At 37.8% G+C, this 17,283-nt stretch overlaps 4 protein-coding genes across 5 annotated transcripts in view; 1 reads left to right on the top strand and 3 right to left on the bottom strand.

Moving 5' to 3' along the window:
- Positions 1-3,752: 3,752 nt before the first annotated feature.
- On the top strand, positions 3,753-5,268 carry LOC128857293 (uncharacterized). The gene is made up of 2 exons (XM_054092990.1): positions 3,753-3,840; positions 3,914-5,268. Exon 2 carries the CDS (start codon positions 3,956-3,958, stop codon positions 5,216-5,218), a length of 1,263 nt encoding a protein of 420 aa, XP_053948965.1. The 5' UTR covers positions 3,753-3,840; positions 3,914-3,955; the 3' UTR covers positions 5,219-5,268.
- Positions 5,269-5,294: 26 nt separating this feature from the next.
- LOC128857294 (uncharacterized) lies at positions 5,295-8,608 on the bottom strand. The gene is made up of 2 exons (XM_054092991.1): positions 8,308-8,608; positions 5,295-8,250 (listed from the first exon to the last, which is right to left on the bottom strand). Exons 1-2 carry the CDS (start codon positions 8,446-8,448, stop codon positions 7,777-7,779), a joined length of 615 nt encoding a protein of 204 aa, XP_053948966.1. The 5' UTR covers positions 8,449-8,608; the 3' UTR covers positions 5,295-7,776.
- Positions 8,609-9,212: 604 nt separating this feature from the next.
- Positions 9,213-11,065, bottom strand: LOC128856327 (U4/U6.U5 tri-snRNP-associated protein 2). The gene is made up of 4 exons (XM_054091625.1): positions 10,957-11,065; positions 10,810-10,887; positions 9,601-10,756; positions 9,213-9,537 (listed from the first exon to the last, which is right to left on the bottom strand). Exons 1-4 carry the CDS (start codon positions 10,967-10,969, stop codon positions 9,288-9,290), a joined length of 1,497 nt encoding a protein of 498 aa, XP_053947600.1. The 5' UTR covers positions 10,970-11,065; the 3' UTR covers positions 9,213-9,287.
- Positions 11,066-14,469: 3,404 nt separating this feature from the next.
- Positions 14,470-17,283, bottom strand: part of LOC128857291 (uncharacterized protein DDB_G0284459) — a 208,655-nt gene continuing 205,841 nt past the window's right edge. For both annotated transcript variants that reach the window (XM_054092988.1, XM_054092989.1), the window contains exon 8: positions 14,470-17,237. In XM_054092988.1, the coding sequence (XP_053948963.1) occupies positions 15,247-17,237 (1,991 nt within the window). In that variant the 3' untranslated portion in view covers positions 14,470-15,246. The remainder of the gene's footprint in view (positions 17,238-17,283) is intronic.

The following is a 17,283-nucleotide window of genomic DNA, read 5'->3' as shown; positions in this document are numbered from 1 at the left end:
ATGTATTTGTTGTTGCGTTTGGTCCAAGCATCACGTAAAAATCAGTAATCAAATGTAAACATACGAATGTAAGCATACCAATACATACAAACAAAGCATATCATTTTGACGTAAGCCATACCTACGGCGAAAAATTCAGCTGGGTGAATGCTGTCACCTTAATAAATCCACCTTGATATGACCCCAACGGGCTGACGAGTACCCGCTGTCAAAATTAGAACATATTTAATAACATAAAGTAGCACAGAATTGCGGCGAGGACAATTTTTTTACCGTCGATTATTCGTACGGCGACAAAATAATGAGATTAATTTCTATTTTCTCGGACGAGTTAAATACTCAGGGTTGCTTTTCTGATTACTTGATAATAATTTGTGTTTGCAAGCACCTGCAGGCAAACAACAAGCAAATTAAGAATGATAGAAAGAAGATTGCGCCCCTAAGAGCGTACGTGACGTCACGTTTGCTGAGTTGTGCAGTATTGCCAACCATTTGCTCTTCGCAATAAATTTAGTGCTTTTTTATACCCAAAATGAAAAAATTTTTAAGTTCCGTGTTTGTTTCTTTTTTTTTAATTTAAAGCTACCGAAACTTTAAGTTAAAAAACAAACTATATTATTAAACAAAAAAAGGTCACTCTGAGAAGATTTTAGTGCTTATGAAAATTTTGTTACTCTTATAAAATTTGATAATTTGAAAGTGCAAATTTAATTTTTGGCTCCATTTAAGGTTATGCAAAAATATTAAATGCCCCTCTCTCAACTCTTCTTAAGATTGAAAACCTTTTTACACATTTTAAAAAGCCTTTGAATTTATTGAATGCGAATTAAAACCATAGAGGTGTAATCGTTTCTTCCGGTCATCAATCCTTAGTGAGACATAGGACATTAAGAGTTATATTCATTGTAAAAATAAACAAGAAAATACCAGAAAATACTAAGGAAACCATACTGACATTTTTACAAAAAGAGTACCTTATCTAGTTACATAACTTCAAATATAGCAAAAAAAAAAAAACTCATAAATTAAATTGTACATAAGCATAACACTTTTATTTAAAAAAACGCACATTTTAAAGACAATTTGTCACGCAGACAAAGTTCTTTAAGTGATTCTATAAAAATTTGTTGGGTTATTTTCTTTGAATGGGCATTTTAGTGCGTTTTTATATCCAAAGCTAGGCAACACTGCAGTAGCGATAGAGAGATTTGACTGCCGAAAGCAGAAGAACACCAACAACACCTGCAATCGCGGGCAATGCCACCAGATGTTAAAAAAAAGTAAAGCTAAATAAAACTGAGTGAATTATTTAAATAATTATTAAAAAATGTATATTTCACAAAATTATAAACATGAAATTTTAATTAGAACAGCTAGAAAAATTTCATGAAGAAAGAACTAAAACTCCGAGACTAAATAACAAAAAAAAAAACTAAATCAAGTTACGAAAATGGTAATCTGGCCATACTAGAGCTAAAATCACGTATCTAGTTGTCAAATTCGCTGAGCGCAAAGTAACGGGACCACGATAGGCGCCATCTCACTATTCCTTCCATCATGACAAGCAAATACAATTTGCATAAGAAACCCTGCAAATTATCGATAATTTAGAAAGAAGTTGTTATTTTGTAACAATGAGCTTCAACGAGTTGCTTCACAAATACAGCAAACGAAAAGATGTCGCTACATAATTAATAATTTTATTGTAAACACAAAATGTCAGCTGAATTGTGTTTAACCTGCGGAAGCAGATCAGCTGTTCCCCACCCGTCAACCCGTTACTCGCTGTCCCACTGTAACTTGGTCCCGGGTCTGTGTCAAAGCCACCCCACACGTGCCATGTCGGAATGCACAAAAAGTGGCAACATTCTACTTTTGCCGTACGGCAAGTGTGGCAAAATTACCAACAACTGTTTGCATAAGAATAATTTTGTATTACGAAAATTTTTATCGATGGAGTTTTTTGTTATATCAAGTTGAAAGAAAAAAATAAATGACGACCTAGACTTATTACCTTATAACTGGCCGAGGACTGTCATCTTGGCAGCATTTTTACTTTTACACCGTATATGTAAGGGGGATATTTATGCTGCTACAGCAACAACAGCCCGACATTCTACTAAAACACTCTTTCTCTTCTCTTCTTCCTCTAACCAACAAAAACCTGTTTACGCACTCCGAAATATAATATTTGCTTTCACAAAAAGATTCGGCTTTTGTTTTTGTTTGCATGCGGCAGTACTTTCACTGTGGCTCCACAGTTCGTTTCAAACGTCACATGAGTCAAAAACATTGCCGCAACGGACGCAACACACCCATTGTGACACCCCTAGTACGCCGAAATTTGTGCAATTTGCAATATCTGTACCACAACCCTTAATGTAATGTTACCAGACTGCCAAAAAACCAACTTATTGGAAAAAAGTATTCATACTTGAAAATTTTCTGATATTATGGGATGTGGGGTTATGTCAAATTTTATGCATAAAAAACTCTTTGAATTCCATTACTTCAAAATCAGTAAACTCTGCGCCATTCATACCATTTCGGTTCCCCACAAGGAACACCAAAAAAGAGTTATTTACACCGCTTAATTTTTTTCTAGCAGAACACACGGAATTTATGAACTTTGGTTGTTTACTTTGGATATTTGAGTCCCCAACTATAAATTATAAATGAACACAAATGGCAAAGTAAAGAAACGGATGTAAACGAAACAAATCATTTTGACGTTGTTGATTTGTACGACAAGAAAATCAGATGGGCGGATGCCATTAATGCCCATCACCTGTAATAACTCCGCTCCGATGATTCCCTATTATATATTTCAATACTACAGTGTAAATGATACTCAAACTAATAGTTTAAAAAACTTACTAATATTCGTTCTGCTCAATATCATGAGGTATGCATTCAAAAAGGAAGAGTTATAACATTTTACGTTCATATATAAGTAGATGATCTACTTTTCCGTGCTTAACTCCCAATCCGTAATTAAATAGCGCGATTTCCCATACAAAATTTATCTCCCAAAATCGGAGATTATAAAATAATCCTAGATAATAATCATACTTTTTGACATACAACACTGTGTTTTCTGTGTAAAAGATCATTATTTTGACGCGTGTAAGGAAGAAACGTCAAAGTAAAAACCAAATAAAATGGATGAAGGCAAAGAAGACAGGTTTAAAGACATAACTCTAATAAAATGTTAGTTAGGTATTATTAACTATACATTCATATAACAGAAAAAAAAGCGTGTGCCCTCTTATGACTTATAATAAAATGCAATATCGAATTTCGAATGCGTATTGCTGCCATAATATTTTGAAACCTCAATAATCGTCGTTTACGTATTCCTTCCCACTGCTTATTATTAGCAGCCAATTGCGCAATTAAATTAGCTATTCCTTCTCCTTGCCTTTTCTTCATGTCGTTAAAAATAACTAAACAAACCAAAAACACCGAAATATTCCACCAAAATAATTTCTATGAAGAAAAACCGTTGACAACAGCTGATTCTCAATGTTGCAGGTAATCTGGTATATGTGACCGGGTAGATTAGTTTTGTGGATTTATTGGTAATTAATGCAGATGTGAACATACTTTTATACAGATTTTTTAACATTAACATCTCTGCCGAAAATATATGGCCTTTAAAATATTTTCGGGGTAAATTAACGGTAGAATGGTAACATTGTTTCCCCTAAACTAGAAATGACACATCAAACGAATGTCAGTAAACGAAATGTGTAAACTGCATTCTGAGAATCGACAAAAGAATGGCCGAAAAACTTGCCCCGTATAAAGCGTAAATGGTACAAAAGGAAATACGCAAATGTAAACATTTTTTCTGTCAAAATATTTTAGTTGTATATTATTAATTTGCATTTGTAAACGTTTTGTGTTTCAGTGAACTGTGAGAGGATTTTTGTAACATTTTGCGAAGCAGAGCATGTCTCTGCGGTTTATCTGTGTCGAGGTGCGCCACAATCTGCGCTGTGCTAATGTGTTCCTCCAGTTTGACCATAGCCTGACCGAAACAGAATTTTTAAAAATTGTCGTAGAAAATGATGCACTAACCTTCCGTGAATACTCCACCGCTACATGTGTCTCGCTTAGCAAATATTTTACTGCTGAGGCGCGCACTATAAGTAATTTGACAGTGGAAGAGTGCAATGCCAGTTTTCGTTTAACAATTACCACTGATAATGATGAATTTGTTGCTGAGAATGGAGCAAAAAGGGTGGATAATAAACGAAGGGTCTATGTGACGCCCAAACCCGATGTAGTAGAGGGGTGCCAGCTATTAGTTTTATGCAAGAATTGTAAATGTGAGCTCAGCACTACACTTGAATGCCAAAGAGTTAGGGAGTTTCCATCGGGCTCGATTGACATGAACGAATTTTTCTGCCATCATGGCCCTAAATTTGACGAAGTTCTGATACCAAAGCTTACTGACTTCTTTTATGGCTTCCAATTTGTTGTACTTAATGTAGAGTTAATGCAAGAGCGCGTGAAATTTAAAGACGGGCATGTTTACTGTCGACGATGTTTGCAGTATCTGGGTGAAACGATGTTTAGCGATAAGGCAGTCAAGATATGGACCGATACATTGCTCTCTAAACGAATACTAGGTGAGAATGAGGCGAATACAATCAACGTATTTAACGACGCAGAAATGACACCAACTTGCCAGCTTCTACATAAAATCATTGACGATACCCAAGTGGCCGATGCTGGCGTGGAGCTACTACTGCAAAAGATGCATTTCTCCAAGGTGCTGCTGGAGGCCACTTTTCCCAATCGGCAACGTAAATACTTGCTCTTGCAAGTGCTCGAAAAAGAACTGCAGGTTCTGCGTAACACAAAGCCCTTAGCTCACGGCAGCCATAATAATAATAATGTATTGCACGTGGAATTGGAGCCGTTCAAATGTTTCAAACTGCTTTATAAACTATTGGACGAGACGGAAGATGAAGGTGGAGGAGTGAACAAATCAGAAGATAGAGATAGCGGCGATGCCAGTAGCGGTATTAATGACAATTTACTACTGCAGAGTTGGAAACAGGATATATCTATACATACACTCAAGGTGTCACCTACAATTTTTAGTACGTTACTGGACGAGTTGGATGACAATGCACTACTGTTACCCGAATTGTACCGCTATACCCATGACCATTTTCAGTTGAGTTATGTCTTCTATAAAAAATAAGGGGAAACAAAAAATAATGGACTTTGCGAAAAAATTCACGAAACATATGACAAGAATAGAATGGAATACTCTGCAACTTGGTTTATATTGTTTAAGTATCTGCTTAAAACGCATTTTTTTAAGTATATTTTTGAGTGTTGATGTGTATACATACATATTTATTTATATTCACGAACTTGTAATACGTTTACATTGCTAAGATTGTAATCAAGTAATCAACAATTAAATAGTATGATTTGTCTCTAATTTTACATCGATGTAGGATCAGAAAAATATATAGTCATAATTGCAACAATTTAAGGTACTCGATAAGTAAATACTCGGTATTTATATATATGATATAAACATTGTATATATGTCATCATATATATATGTATATGCCATTAAAGATTTACGCTTTAACATTAATTACCAATAATTCGCCCAAGTATTTTAGTCAAAAGAAAGTGTGTTCATAACGCTGAAAGCGATGATGTATAAGAATGTGAATAAAAATGTAATGTTCGAAAAGTTTGTATCTGCATAGAAAGGATAAAACACGTTTTTTTTATTGCTCGCTGATTAGTTTATGCTTACATTCGTAATCCAACGTTTTTAGAGCTTGCGCTGGTTCGCCGCCTCCCGTTTGCATGGCTTCCAATTTTTTAGGTTCTTGTAAGGCCGTAGATTTAAAACGTCTTAAATCCACCACTCGCCTACAGAAGTATACCAAATATTTGAAACTTCTGTGCGCGCTGGGGTGTGTATAGCGTGATGGCCAAATATTGCAGCAAATACGAAAAACTATTTAGCTAAAAATTCAATATTTTGAAAAGACAATTCAACATTCGATGTGTTTGCGGCGTCGGTTTGTTGTACATTAAGCATTTTGAAATTTCATAGCTCCAGTGCTCATAAAATGTTTGGGTTTTAATTACTTATAAATATGGGTTGATTGTTTTGAAAAATTCTAGCTACAATAAATTGTATTTTGGTGGTCGCTTTTGGGATATTTTCAACGCAGCGCGCTGAACGACTAAAATAGTGTAACAGTAATGAGCTCAAACACATGCCCACAAACAATCACTGAAATATTTGATACAGTTCAGATTTAACGCGGTTTTCTTGACATTTATTTCATAATTTAAAGTACGGCTTAACTTTCCATTACTACCACGATATATTTGGTTGGTTTGGTTGCAGATTTTTAGTATTCTTACAAATACATATTTAAAATTAAAAAAACGCCTTTTTTTAAAAATTTTTTTTTGTAACATGTATGTACATGTATATATAATAGTATGTACATTTCCAAACAAAAAAACGCCACAGGCGAAAATTTAGACTAATAAATCGCGCGTATTTTTATTCCAAATTGTCACTCTTTATGAAAATATTATTTTCTCGCGATTTTGTATTCCAAATTTTCACTATTTTAGAAAATAATGATTTAACGGTTCATCACGCGATTTTTTATTCCAAATTGTCACTTTTTATGAAAATATTATTTTCTCGCGATTTTGTATTCCAAATTTTCACTATTTTAGAAAATAATGATTTAACGATTCATCACGCGATTTTTTATTCCAAATTGTTACTTTTTATGAAAATATTATTTTCTCGCGATTTTGTATTCCAAATTTTCACTATTTATGAAAATATTATTTCATCATTCATCATTCATTTTTTAGTCCAAATTTTTACTATTTTTGAAAATAATGGTTTCACGACGGCCAAAGTGTAATTTAATTTTTTATTTCTCTATTCTTTTCCCACTATCGCCGTTCCTTTGACAGTTCGTCCCGCACATTTATTTTGCACGTTATTACAAACATTTAGAAGAACATTTGTAATAATAGAATTTTAAGAAAATTCGTAGTATTATTGAGTAAAAAGCGCTTTAAATCAAATCTTGAATTAATAAAGAGTGTTTATGAGTGAATATTGTTACTTTCCTGTGTTTATATGCTTTTAAGTAAAATAAGCGTCTGTAGTAGGGCATTTTTTCAAGCCTATGCAAAAATTAAGCATTTTTCACATTAAATATTGCTATTAATCTTAATGGTAATTTATAAAAAGTACTATAAAACAAAGGCTGATATAGTGACTACGTTTGTGTGTTATACATTTTAAATTTGATCCACACACTTAGACATTATAAGCAAATTTATCGTGGTAGCATTGGAAAGCCAACCCGAAAGTATTTCCTAACAACGGCTGCTAAGCGTTACAAACCGCCTAGCGGATATGAAGTACTTAACCTAAAACTTCTTATTTGCTTTCCGTTTTCGCCTTTCAGCTCATTCATTATATGTATGTATGTATGTGTAACACATTAAAACCCTAAAGTAACAGAACTTTTTAATTGAATACATATATCGTTACTTAGTTTACGGATTGAATCCATTTTATTTATGGATTTGTAATTTCTTAATTGGTAATTTCTTTAAATCTTTATCCATTTTAGCATTTAAACACTTGCAAGTGTGTGTGCACTTAAAATTACTATATCCACTACTTTTTATTTATTTTACTATCCTACCGTCCTCGCGTCTCACTCTCACTCTCTTTTTGTTCTCTTACTTGGCCATATGTCTCATTTGCTTTGTTTGTTCTGACATTGAAATTTCCGCATTATCGGCCTTGTTAATTAATGTGTCTAATTTGTCTAAATGTGAGCTCATCTTCTTTTGTAAATCCATTTTGGCTTTGATACGCTCTGTCGGTATGATGGGCTTTATGTCTCCCGAATCTTCCTGCTCCTTGCCATCACGATCTTCTCCAGTACTATTTATGTCTGTATCGTTCTTTCCATCACTATGACCACTAATGCTGCCACCAGTTGCGGTAGTGTTGCGTCGACTGGCTGTCGCCGAGGTGGATGGTGTGCCATCTACTAAATCTACTGAGCCTCGATTGAATATGTTCGAGAGGCTACCACAGGCTGTTTGTTTGAAGCGATTTAATTTTTGCTGTGTCGACGAGAGTATTGTATTCAATTCATCTAAACGTCCACCTACATTACGCATTTGGTCCTCCTGTTGCTCTAAAAGCTAAAAATGCGAAATTCCAAATATTGTTGAAATACAAGCGAATTATGAAATGGTTACCGCAGCCTCGGCAGTCTCTTGCTCCTCTTGTTCACGTCTCAAGCGTTCGGCGCGCACCTTCTCGAATTCCTCCTCATTAGGCTTCTCGATACCTAACAATTCCGCTCTCATACATTCATATTCGTATGTGCCTTCAGCCATAATTAATATAAAATCTCAACACTTTGCTTCTCGAAGTGAAAAAATTACGTTGCGCGATTTCTAATGCCTTAGTGACACCTTTTAATTTTAGCAAGTGAATCGATATTTTGTTTGTCGCCACATGCCACACATAGCAGCGGTGGACAAGGTAAAAAGTGTGGAAAGAAGACAACATTTGAAGATGCCACTAATGTCAGTTAACTGTAATAGATGTAGGGGAGCCGACGCATGCGCTAGAAGCACTGAAATTTGAGACGACATTCACTTAAGGTTTTTTAGAAACAAAACATATGCATTTTGATTAATTAAATAGCATTGGGCGGCCGCCGTAGCCGAATGGGTTGGTGCGTGACTACCATTAGGAAATCGGAGAGAATGTAGGTTCAAATCTCCGTGAAATGAAGAAAAGGTTTTTTCTAATAGCGGTCGCCCCTCGGCAGGCAAAGACAAACCTCCGAGTGCATTTCTGCCATGAAAAAGCTTCTCATAAAAAATATCTGCCGTTCAGAGTCGGCTGGAAACTGTAGGTCCCTCCATTTGTGGAACAACATCAAGACGCATCCCACAAATAGGAGGAGGAGGAGATCGGCCAAACATCCATAAGGGGTGTACGCGCCAATTATATATCTAATATATTAGGCGGTGCATTTACGCCTAACAACTGTTAATAGTTAAAAAAATAAATAATTGGCGCGTACACTTCTGTTAGCTTCTCTACCAATTTGTCTTTTAAAATTGCAACCTCATACAAAACTCCGACTTCTTTAAAATACAAATTTAATTTTTATTTATTACACATTTATCTAAAAATAAATTTATTTACCCACAAATGTTGTATTCTATAATTCATTATTGCGCTCATAAATTTGAATGTACGATTCTGTGAGTGTTATCATTTGTGGCAATATTTCGGTTACGTGCAAATCTTGCATTTCATACCACTGACCATTGGCTTTGTGCAATATATGCGCACGATAAGTACCCTTTTTCGGTTCACCATCATGCACAATGTTCGCCACTAAATTGTATTTGGTATTTTTGAGCAGCTCGCGGTTCTTCATTGACAAAATATCGCCAAAGTCTACATTTCTGTAAGTAAAAAGTCATTGAAAAAAACATTGCAATGCATTAAAAACAAATTGTTTCACATACTTAATGGGAAAATTAACTATTGTAGGATTTTTCTCCAGAAAGAAAGTGTTCTTTGTGAATCGTTTGATATACAGTATGATATACTGTGGCAGCCGCGTGATTTCGAAACGTTTTAGAAAATTATCCTTATATGTATTGTATTCCTTTTCGGTGGTGCCATTGAATTTCGCTAGCAACTGGTAAAGGTTCACCTGCGGTATAATATTTTCACGAAATTCATCGGTGAATAACGGTGGCGGTGGCAGGTCACATGTGAGATATAAGAAGTTTGAGTCCTCACATTTTTCCTGATATTCTTCTGTAGCAAGAAGCAGCGACTTCTGCGTATCATCAAGCTCAACCGGCGGTATTTTGCGCGTATAAATTTTCATCTCACCCAAAAAGATTTTGTAGATAATGGACGAATCTGGCTTCTTGTTGCCCTTCATGGCGCGATGTAATGTGTGTAAGAACCACGATAGAAAATCAATTGGATCACCTTGTTCGGTTATCTGAAAGCGTTTATTGGACCACAATACCACTGCCTGCAGCATTTCGTGCGGCGACACATGTGCCTTGAAATTCCGTGGATTCCACATTTTTCGCATCAGCTCGCCAAATCGTTGCACCAAATTGAAGATGGAATCACCTGGTGGCCTCTTGATTTTTGCATAACTTTGTTCACGCAGGAAATAGTCGCGCAACGGACCCACGTGTGAGAGCGCGTGCAGCACCACATTGCAGTAGTCGTTGGCCTTTATGTTGTTCAGTCCTACCACACCGGGCAGATAAAGTGTACCATCGACTGTGCGTGAGTATTTCGGTTCCGAGCGATCCAGCTGCCGTATGTCCTTGGGTTCAAAAGTCGGATTCAGCACATATTTAATGTCGTCCAGTGAAGAGTCGATAATTTCATAATTATCTGGAAGGCAATAGAAACGCAGCGTCTGTAGATTCAGAAAGACGTGATGCGCCTCGGATACGGAATGCGTATAAGCGTGCGTGTTGGTACCCCGACCTTGAAAGTATTTTCCGCACACCAGGCAGGCGTAAACATTTATGCGAGTCAGTGAGATGGAACACAATTTCTCGAAATCAAAATCCAATAAGTGCCGATTTATGGTGTCCAGGTATGGGCAAACGCGGTATTTCGGATTGAAAGCAGAGGGTTCCAGTTCTGTAAGTTATTGTGTTACTAGTAATAAAACATTTGCAACCGAGTTGTCTTACCATATTCATCGGGCGCCTCCTTGACTTTGCCGTTTGGCGTAAACTTCGTCTCCATTTTCGCCCTTTTCGGCGCGATACCTGGGGAAATTGTATGTTTCATTTCAGTGAAAATATTTCAATAAAACATTTATTCTTATTCATATTTACCATTTGTTGACATTTTAAAACTTAGTTGTAGTTAACTACAGGATTGTTTGTAAGCGAACACTGATAAATGAGAAAGCAACGCAACGATCAGCTGACAACATTGCGGCAGTGCAACATTGAATTGCGGCGAACCAGTGTGGCCGCTTTAGTTAATTGATTTCGGTGCCTTACGTTTAAGCTTTCCTCTTTTATGACGTGCTAAATCGGGTTTTCAGTGCTATTTTCACTGTGTAGCTAAAAAAGAGCAGAAAACAGGCCTTTAAAAATATCTTTCTGAAGGAAATCATCCGTTGTGAACATTTCCTCCGCCCCCACGACAGTCGGTTTGACGTTATCGCAACGATATAGATTTATGGAGCTCACCAACGTAAACGTACACCCGTATCATATGAAACAACGATCTATGATACTACGTAACGAAACGGTGGTGACAATTCATTTATATGGGGCTTTCATTAGTTTAATCGTGTCAGCTGATACGGACGTACGTTTACATCGGTGAGTGTGAGCACCATTATATTCGCCCATAACTGTCACACCACCGCAGCCGAATGGTTTGGTGAGCGACTACCATTCGGGAGTGCGTAGGTTCGAATCTCCGTGCATGAAAGAGCAATAGCGGTCGGTGGTTGGCTAAATATCTGCCGTTTGGAGTTTAAACACTTAGGGGAACATTCTTTTTTCCTGCTACGGGTACATATTATGCTTACGTCTACTCAACATTTCGTCACGCAATTAATAGTTTTATAAACTTTCAAATTTTATTGAATGTGATGACAATAGTTTAAGTGTGAGCTTTGCCATGTTTTGTTTTTGTCATTTTGTAAATCCTAAGAAAACTGGTATAAAAAAATACCAATTGGCTAACAAACACGCAAAATGGTAACTCCGAAATACAATTGGGTGAAGAGACTCCGACTAACAATAGAAGAAGAGGGGTGGAAAAGAAGTATGAAACCTAGCCCCAATAAGCTTAATATATTTACTGACGGTTCGAAAATGATGGACAGAGTAGGTGCAGGGATTTACTGCGCAGAGCTACACATCAGGCGGCCACTTAAGCTCCCTGACCATTGCAGTATTTTTCAAGCATAAGTCTTTGCGGTAGAGGAGGCTGCAGAAATAGCACTAGCAAGGGCATCGAGCAACTCCAACATAAATATATACGTTGACAGTCAAGCGGCAATAAAGGCAATAAACTCATATGAAATTTCATATAAAAACGTTCTTAGGACCAGAGAAGCCATAGAAAGGCTAGCCGCAGACAGACGGTTACACAACTATTGCGTACCCTGACATAAGGGCATTGCAGGAAACAAAATTGTAGATGCCAAAAGTGCTGTTTACACACAATTCGAACAAGAAAATGAGATACTGAAACCTTTAAATACGGTATGCAATGACATCGTTGTGTTGAAAATATTGGACGGACGAGAGGTGGAACAATCTAGCCACTGCCAAACCGCGAAAACCATGTGTACACAGAATGCAGATAAATACGCCGGATTCGTACTAGCCCTGTCTGGAAAGGAAAGCAGAACTATCGTAGGTGTACTGACAGGCCACAATTTGTTAGCGGCGCACGCATACAAGATAGGAATTACAAACAAAGATGGCTGCAGGTTTTGCAATGAACTAGAAGAGAGGGAAACTCTTGAAGACTTTCTATGTTCTTGCCCAGCATTAGCTAGAACACGAATGAAATGTTTGGGAGCTCTACAATATAAGTGATTAGGATATATCTCCCGGAGTTAGACATTCAAAGCCTACTTAGATTCGCAAAAGACGCAGACTTATACAAGAAGCCTACTACAAGGAAACGTAAGGGTCAAGCTCCATCTGGTACCACTAAGGACCAATACATCTACGTGATGGCTTTCAGCTAGACCGGTCAATCTAACATAACTTATTGAAAACAACCGTTTGATGTGGCCTATGGGCTGGAAGAATCATCAGCCCATATATCTTCAAAGACGAGGCTGGGGCCAATGTAACCGTGAATGGCGAACGCAAGCCAACATTACTAAAGTTATTCACGAGATACCGATTGAAGTTCCTCCAGCGAGTCATTCAAAATTGGTGTTTACGGATGACCGATTTACGGCGCAGTTGTGGCCAACATTTAAAAGTTAAATGCCATGAATGGTTCAACACAAAAATAATGAAGATTGCCCAATCAATTTGGATTTTCGTTGTTAAAAAAAAATGGTGTTTACGGATTGCCGATTTACAGCGCAATCGTGGTCAACATTTGAAAGGGATTATCTTAAAAAAATTAATGTTCTACGTAAAAATAATAAATATTGCCCAATCAATGTGGATTTTCGTTGTTGTAAAGGGTTTTAGGGTACAATAACGGTGTTATTTTCAATTTGATTGTGCTTTCGAGAGATGAATAACGATTTTTCATGACCTCCAATTCCGGGATTGATCTGAACATCGTTTATTTTCAACAAGACGGCGCTACGTGGCACACAAGCAACGAAACCATTGATCTTTTACAGGAAAAGTTTCCGGATCGTGTTATCTCTCGAAGAGGTGATCACAATTGACCACCGAGATCTTGTGATTGAACACCTTGTGACTTTTTTCTTTGGGGCCACATGAAAGAGAGGTCTACTCCATCTATCCAGGGCCGATTCAAGATCTCAAAGATGGAATTCGTGAAACTATCGAGGACATAGGGCAGCCATTTTGCAATTCGGTTATGGAAAATTTCATGAAAAGGATATTGTCCTGAAAGCGAGGTTGTGGTGGTCATTTGCCTGATGTTATTTTCCACTATTAACGGCATACCTTCCTCTTTATAATGAAATAAACATCAAATCGCTTGTATTAGGAAATAGCATTTTTCTTTTAATGTCAAAATAACACCTCTATTTGGAAAACCCTATATTTCAGTTTAAAATCTGATACCTCTAAATTTATCTTCCATTACATCAAATGATAGATTATATACATAGTATTTTTCCTAATAGTGTTCGCCCTCGGCCATGAAATTTTCAGCCAACTTTGAATTTTTTCGGCTATTGTGAATATTTTAGAAAAGTATGCGCAAAAACTCAGTGCGAATGAACGAATATTGGCTAGGCGAATTCATAGCAGTTGACTTTGGTAGAGGAACAACAACAAAAGGCGAATTTATAACATGGGGAACCCGCCTTGTAACAACATTTATACATATGTATTTTGTTTTTGCAACTTCGTAAAACAAATAAATAAGGCAACAACAAAGAAGCAGTCGTTGTTGGATTTGTTTTTAACGACGAACCCGCCTTGTAACAACATTTACATGTATTTTGTTGTTGCAATTTCGTAAAACAAATAAATAAGACAACAACAAAGAAGCAGTCGTTGTTGGATTTGTTTTTTAACGGCGAAACCGCCTTGTGACAACATTTACGTGTATTTTGTTTTTGCAATTTCGTAAAACAAATAAATAAGGCAACAATAAAGAAGCATTTGTTTTTTATATTACCACAAACAACAAATAAAATAAAAACTCATAATGAATCGATTAGATATATCAACTAGATTCCTTTATTGAAATTTTCATGTTTACATCTCAACACAAAAAAAAAAAAAAATCGCTTGTTCAAATAGCGTTGCAAAATAACATTCCTTCTTCAAAATAAGTAACAACCAATCAACTGATGGAAAATAAAGATTTTACATTTTAGTTAAGAATATAATTAAAATTTTTAGGTGCTATGTGAAAATTTACTACAAAAATACATACATATATATAATAATATATTAGATACATACATACATACATAATATATACTTAAGTGTTTGCATGCATGTAATAATTTGCTTATGTTTTTTTCTTCGAATTTCGTTGAATTTCTCGATAAATTTAGCTAGTTTCTGTATAAAAAGGCACATTATTGGTAAAGATTTTGTTGACTAAAATTTTTGAAGCCATACTCCAGTGGTTTTAAAAGGACATTTCAAAATGTTTAATTCTTATGGTAACCAGCATTGATTAGCTTTTGCTTAGCGACTGGAATAAGCCGGGTTTAGTAAATGTAAATATGACTGGTTAAAAGTAGTTTATATGTTCATAGATATTTCTTTAAAAAATACATACGTACAGAATATAGATATGCACGTTAAATCATTTTAAATTGAATATTAGATTTACAGAATACTTCGCTTCATTTAACATTCAGTTTAGTCCTCCTTTCTTTAATTTTTTGATCAAAACTTAACTTAAGATTAGTGCTTTATTAATAATATTACAGTAAACCGTATTTTTCCGAACAAACCCAATTTCCATTATCTTCTTTAATACGGATTAACGGCCGCCAAGCCAACACGACCGCCAGCACGCGCAAATACCGGCTCGGCGTAGCTGTGACGATAGCCTTTTGTCAAATTGGAGATGCCTTTGGGATTGGGTATGGGTGCACCGGCGGTGGGTGGCGGCGGAGTAGGCGAAGGGTAGTAGTCCGTATGTTTCTCAGCTTGTCGTCGATTGGATCTATGTTCAGGAAGACCTGCGCGCACATCCGGTGCATATTCGTGTCGTACAGGTTCTCGATGCCGATCGCGTTCGTCACGCATTGGAGGCGTATCTCTTGAATGATCACGTACTTTGCGTTGTTCATACCGATATGCCTCACGATAGGGATCACGCGCATCTGTCATGTCACTTGAGCGTTCACGCATCACACGATGTGTGTCGGGGCGTTTGCCTGAAGCTTCACGCATTGGACGAACATCTGGCGCATACTCTTGGTATTGACGCTCCCGGCCACGTTCGCGAATATGATGTTCGCGTGGTGGTAACATCTCGCGTGGCGCCACATTTGTTTCTTCCCACAGCTGGCCGCGTGAGCGAGAGCGCGAACGGGTGGCAACTGGCGTTGGTGAATCATCTAGACGCTCTTCATCACTCCAATCGGCATATGGACGTCCATTGTCTGTTGGTTCGACCGATCCGCGGCGCCGTGGTCGATAGTCGGATACGTCTTTCTCATCGCCTAGGTCATATCGACTGCCGTTGCGTTCCATGGCGCGAAACTTGTCCTTGGCATCCTTGAAGCGATCCTTGGGCGTGACATCAGATCGGCTACTGGAGTGTGCATACTCCTTTGGAATCGTATCGTCGTCGTTGCGTTTTGTGTAAGATTTGCTACGCTGTGAGCTGAGTTTTGTGTGTAGTTCTTCTTTGGGTGGCGCAACCGCTGCAGGCTCTAATGCGCCATCAAATGCCTTGTAACGCATTGCGGATGACTTCATCATCTTTTCCATGCTTTGTATGTAGGGCAGACTCTCTGGTTCACGGTATGGGTTACGCTCATTGCTATGTGAATATTGTTTACGATCGTTTTCACGTTCACGCTCACGCTCACGTTCACGATCCCTTTCCCTCTCGCGTTCTTTTTCGCGCAAGCGATCTGGCTCTCGTTCGCGCTCACTCATGCGCGGATGGCCATGATCAGAACGATCGGGTGAGTGCGTACTACGGTGTACAGCAGCATACTTGTTATGGCTTGTGGACTGTTCAAACGGCAAATCGGCCGGGTCAACGTATCGATGGCGTCCCCCATAGCGTTGCGCCTCCTCGGCAGCGTACGATTTTGACTGTTTCTTTGCTGTGTATTCGATGAATTTCTGCTTATCTGTGAGATTCTCCTTGCGATAGCTGGAGGTTGGGTGAACAGGTCTGTGATCGCTAGGTGGATCGGAGTCATCGAAGTCTTCAGCATCATCCAGTTTTTGCTTAGTAAAGTGTTGTTCTGGTGATTCACGTTCTAGTGAAAGTTTTTTGTTCAGCAAACGATTGATTTCATTGTATTTGTCGGTGTCGCGTAACTTTGGATGTTCGCGTTCACGATCACGTTCACGATCACGTTCTCTACCGCCGGTGCCACCTCCACCGCCACCATCAGCGCGTCGATGATACTCCTGTTTTGTTTCGGCTTGTAAAACGCGATTGAATTTCGCATCATAATCGGCTGGGCGCATAATGATCGGCTTTATTTCGTCTTCGCGCGACCAGCTCGCCGTCGATGGCGTTTTCGAGCGCGGGTCACGCTCATGTGTGGAAGCAACGATCTTTTCACGATGCGCACTACTGTTGGCGCTTTGTCGTGGTGTGTAAGGTTTCGCCGGCAGATCGCGCAAATAACTATCTTCAGGTGGCTGAACAGCGCTCTTGCGGTTCAACTGTGGATGATGCGGTATTATGGGTGGCGAGCGTTCCATCGCAATCTGTGATGGTTTAAGCGCGATTACAGAGTTGTCCGCTTCGTTCGACCACTGTTCATCATCTACAATGCAAGAATGGAAAGGGAATTCAATAAAATATTAAAATAA

This window comes from Anastrepha ludens, chromosome 3 (genome assembly GCF_028408465.1).
Source record: "Anastrepha ludens isolate Willacy chromosome 3, idAnaLude1.1, whole genome shotgun sequence".
Lineage (NCBI taxonomy): Eukaryota > Metazoa > Arthropoda > Insecta > Diptera > Tephritidae > Anastrepha > Anastrepha ludens.
Note: the sequence above shows the minus strand (reverse complement) of the source record. Positions and strands in the feature narration are given on the sequence as shown.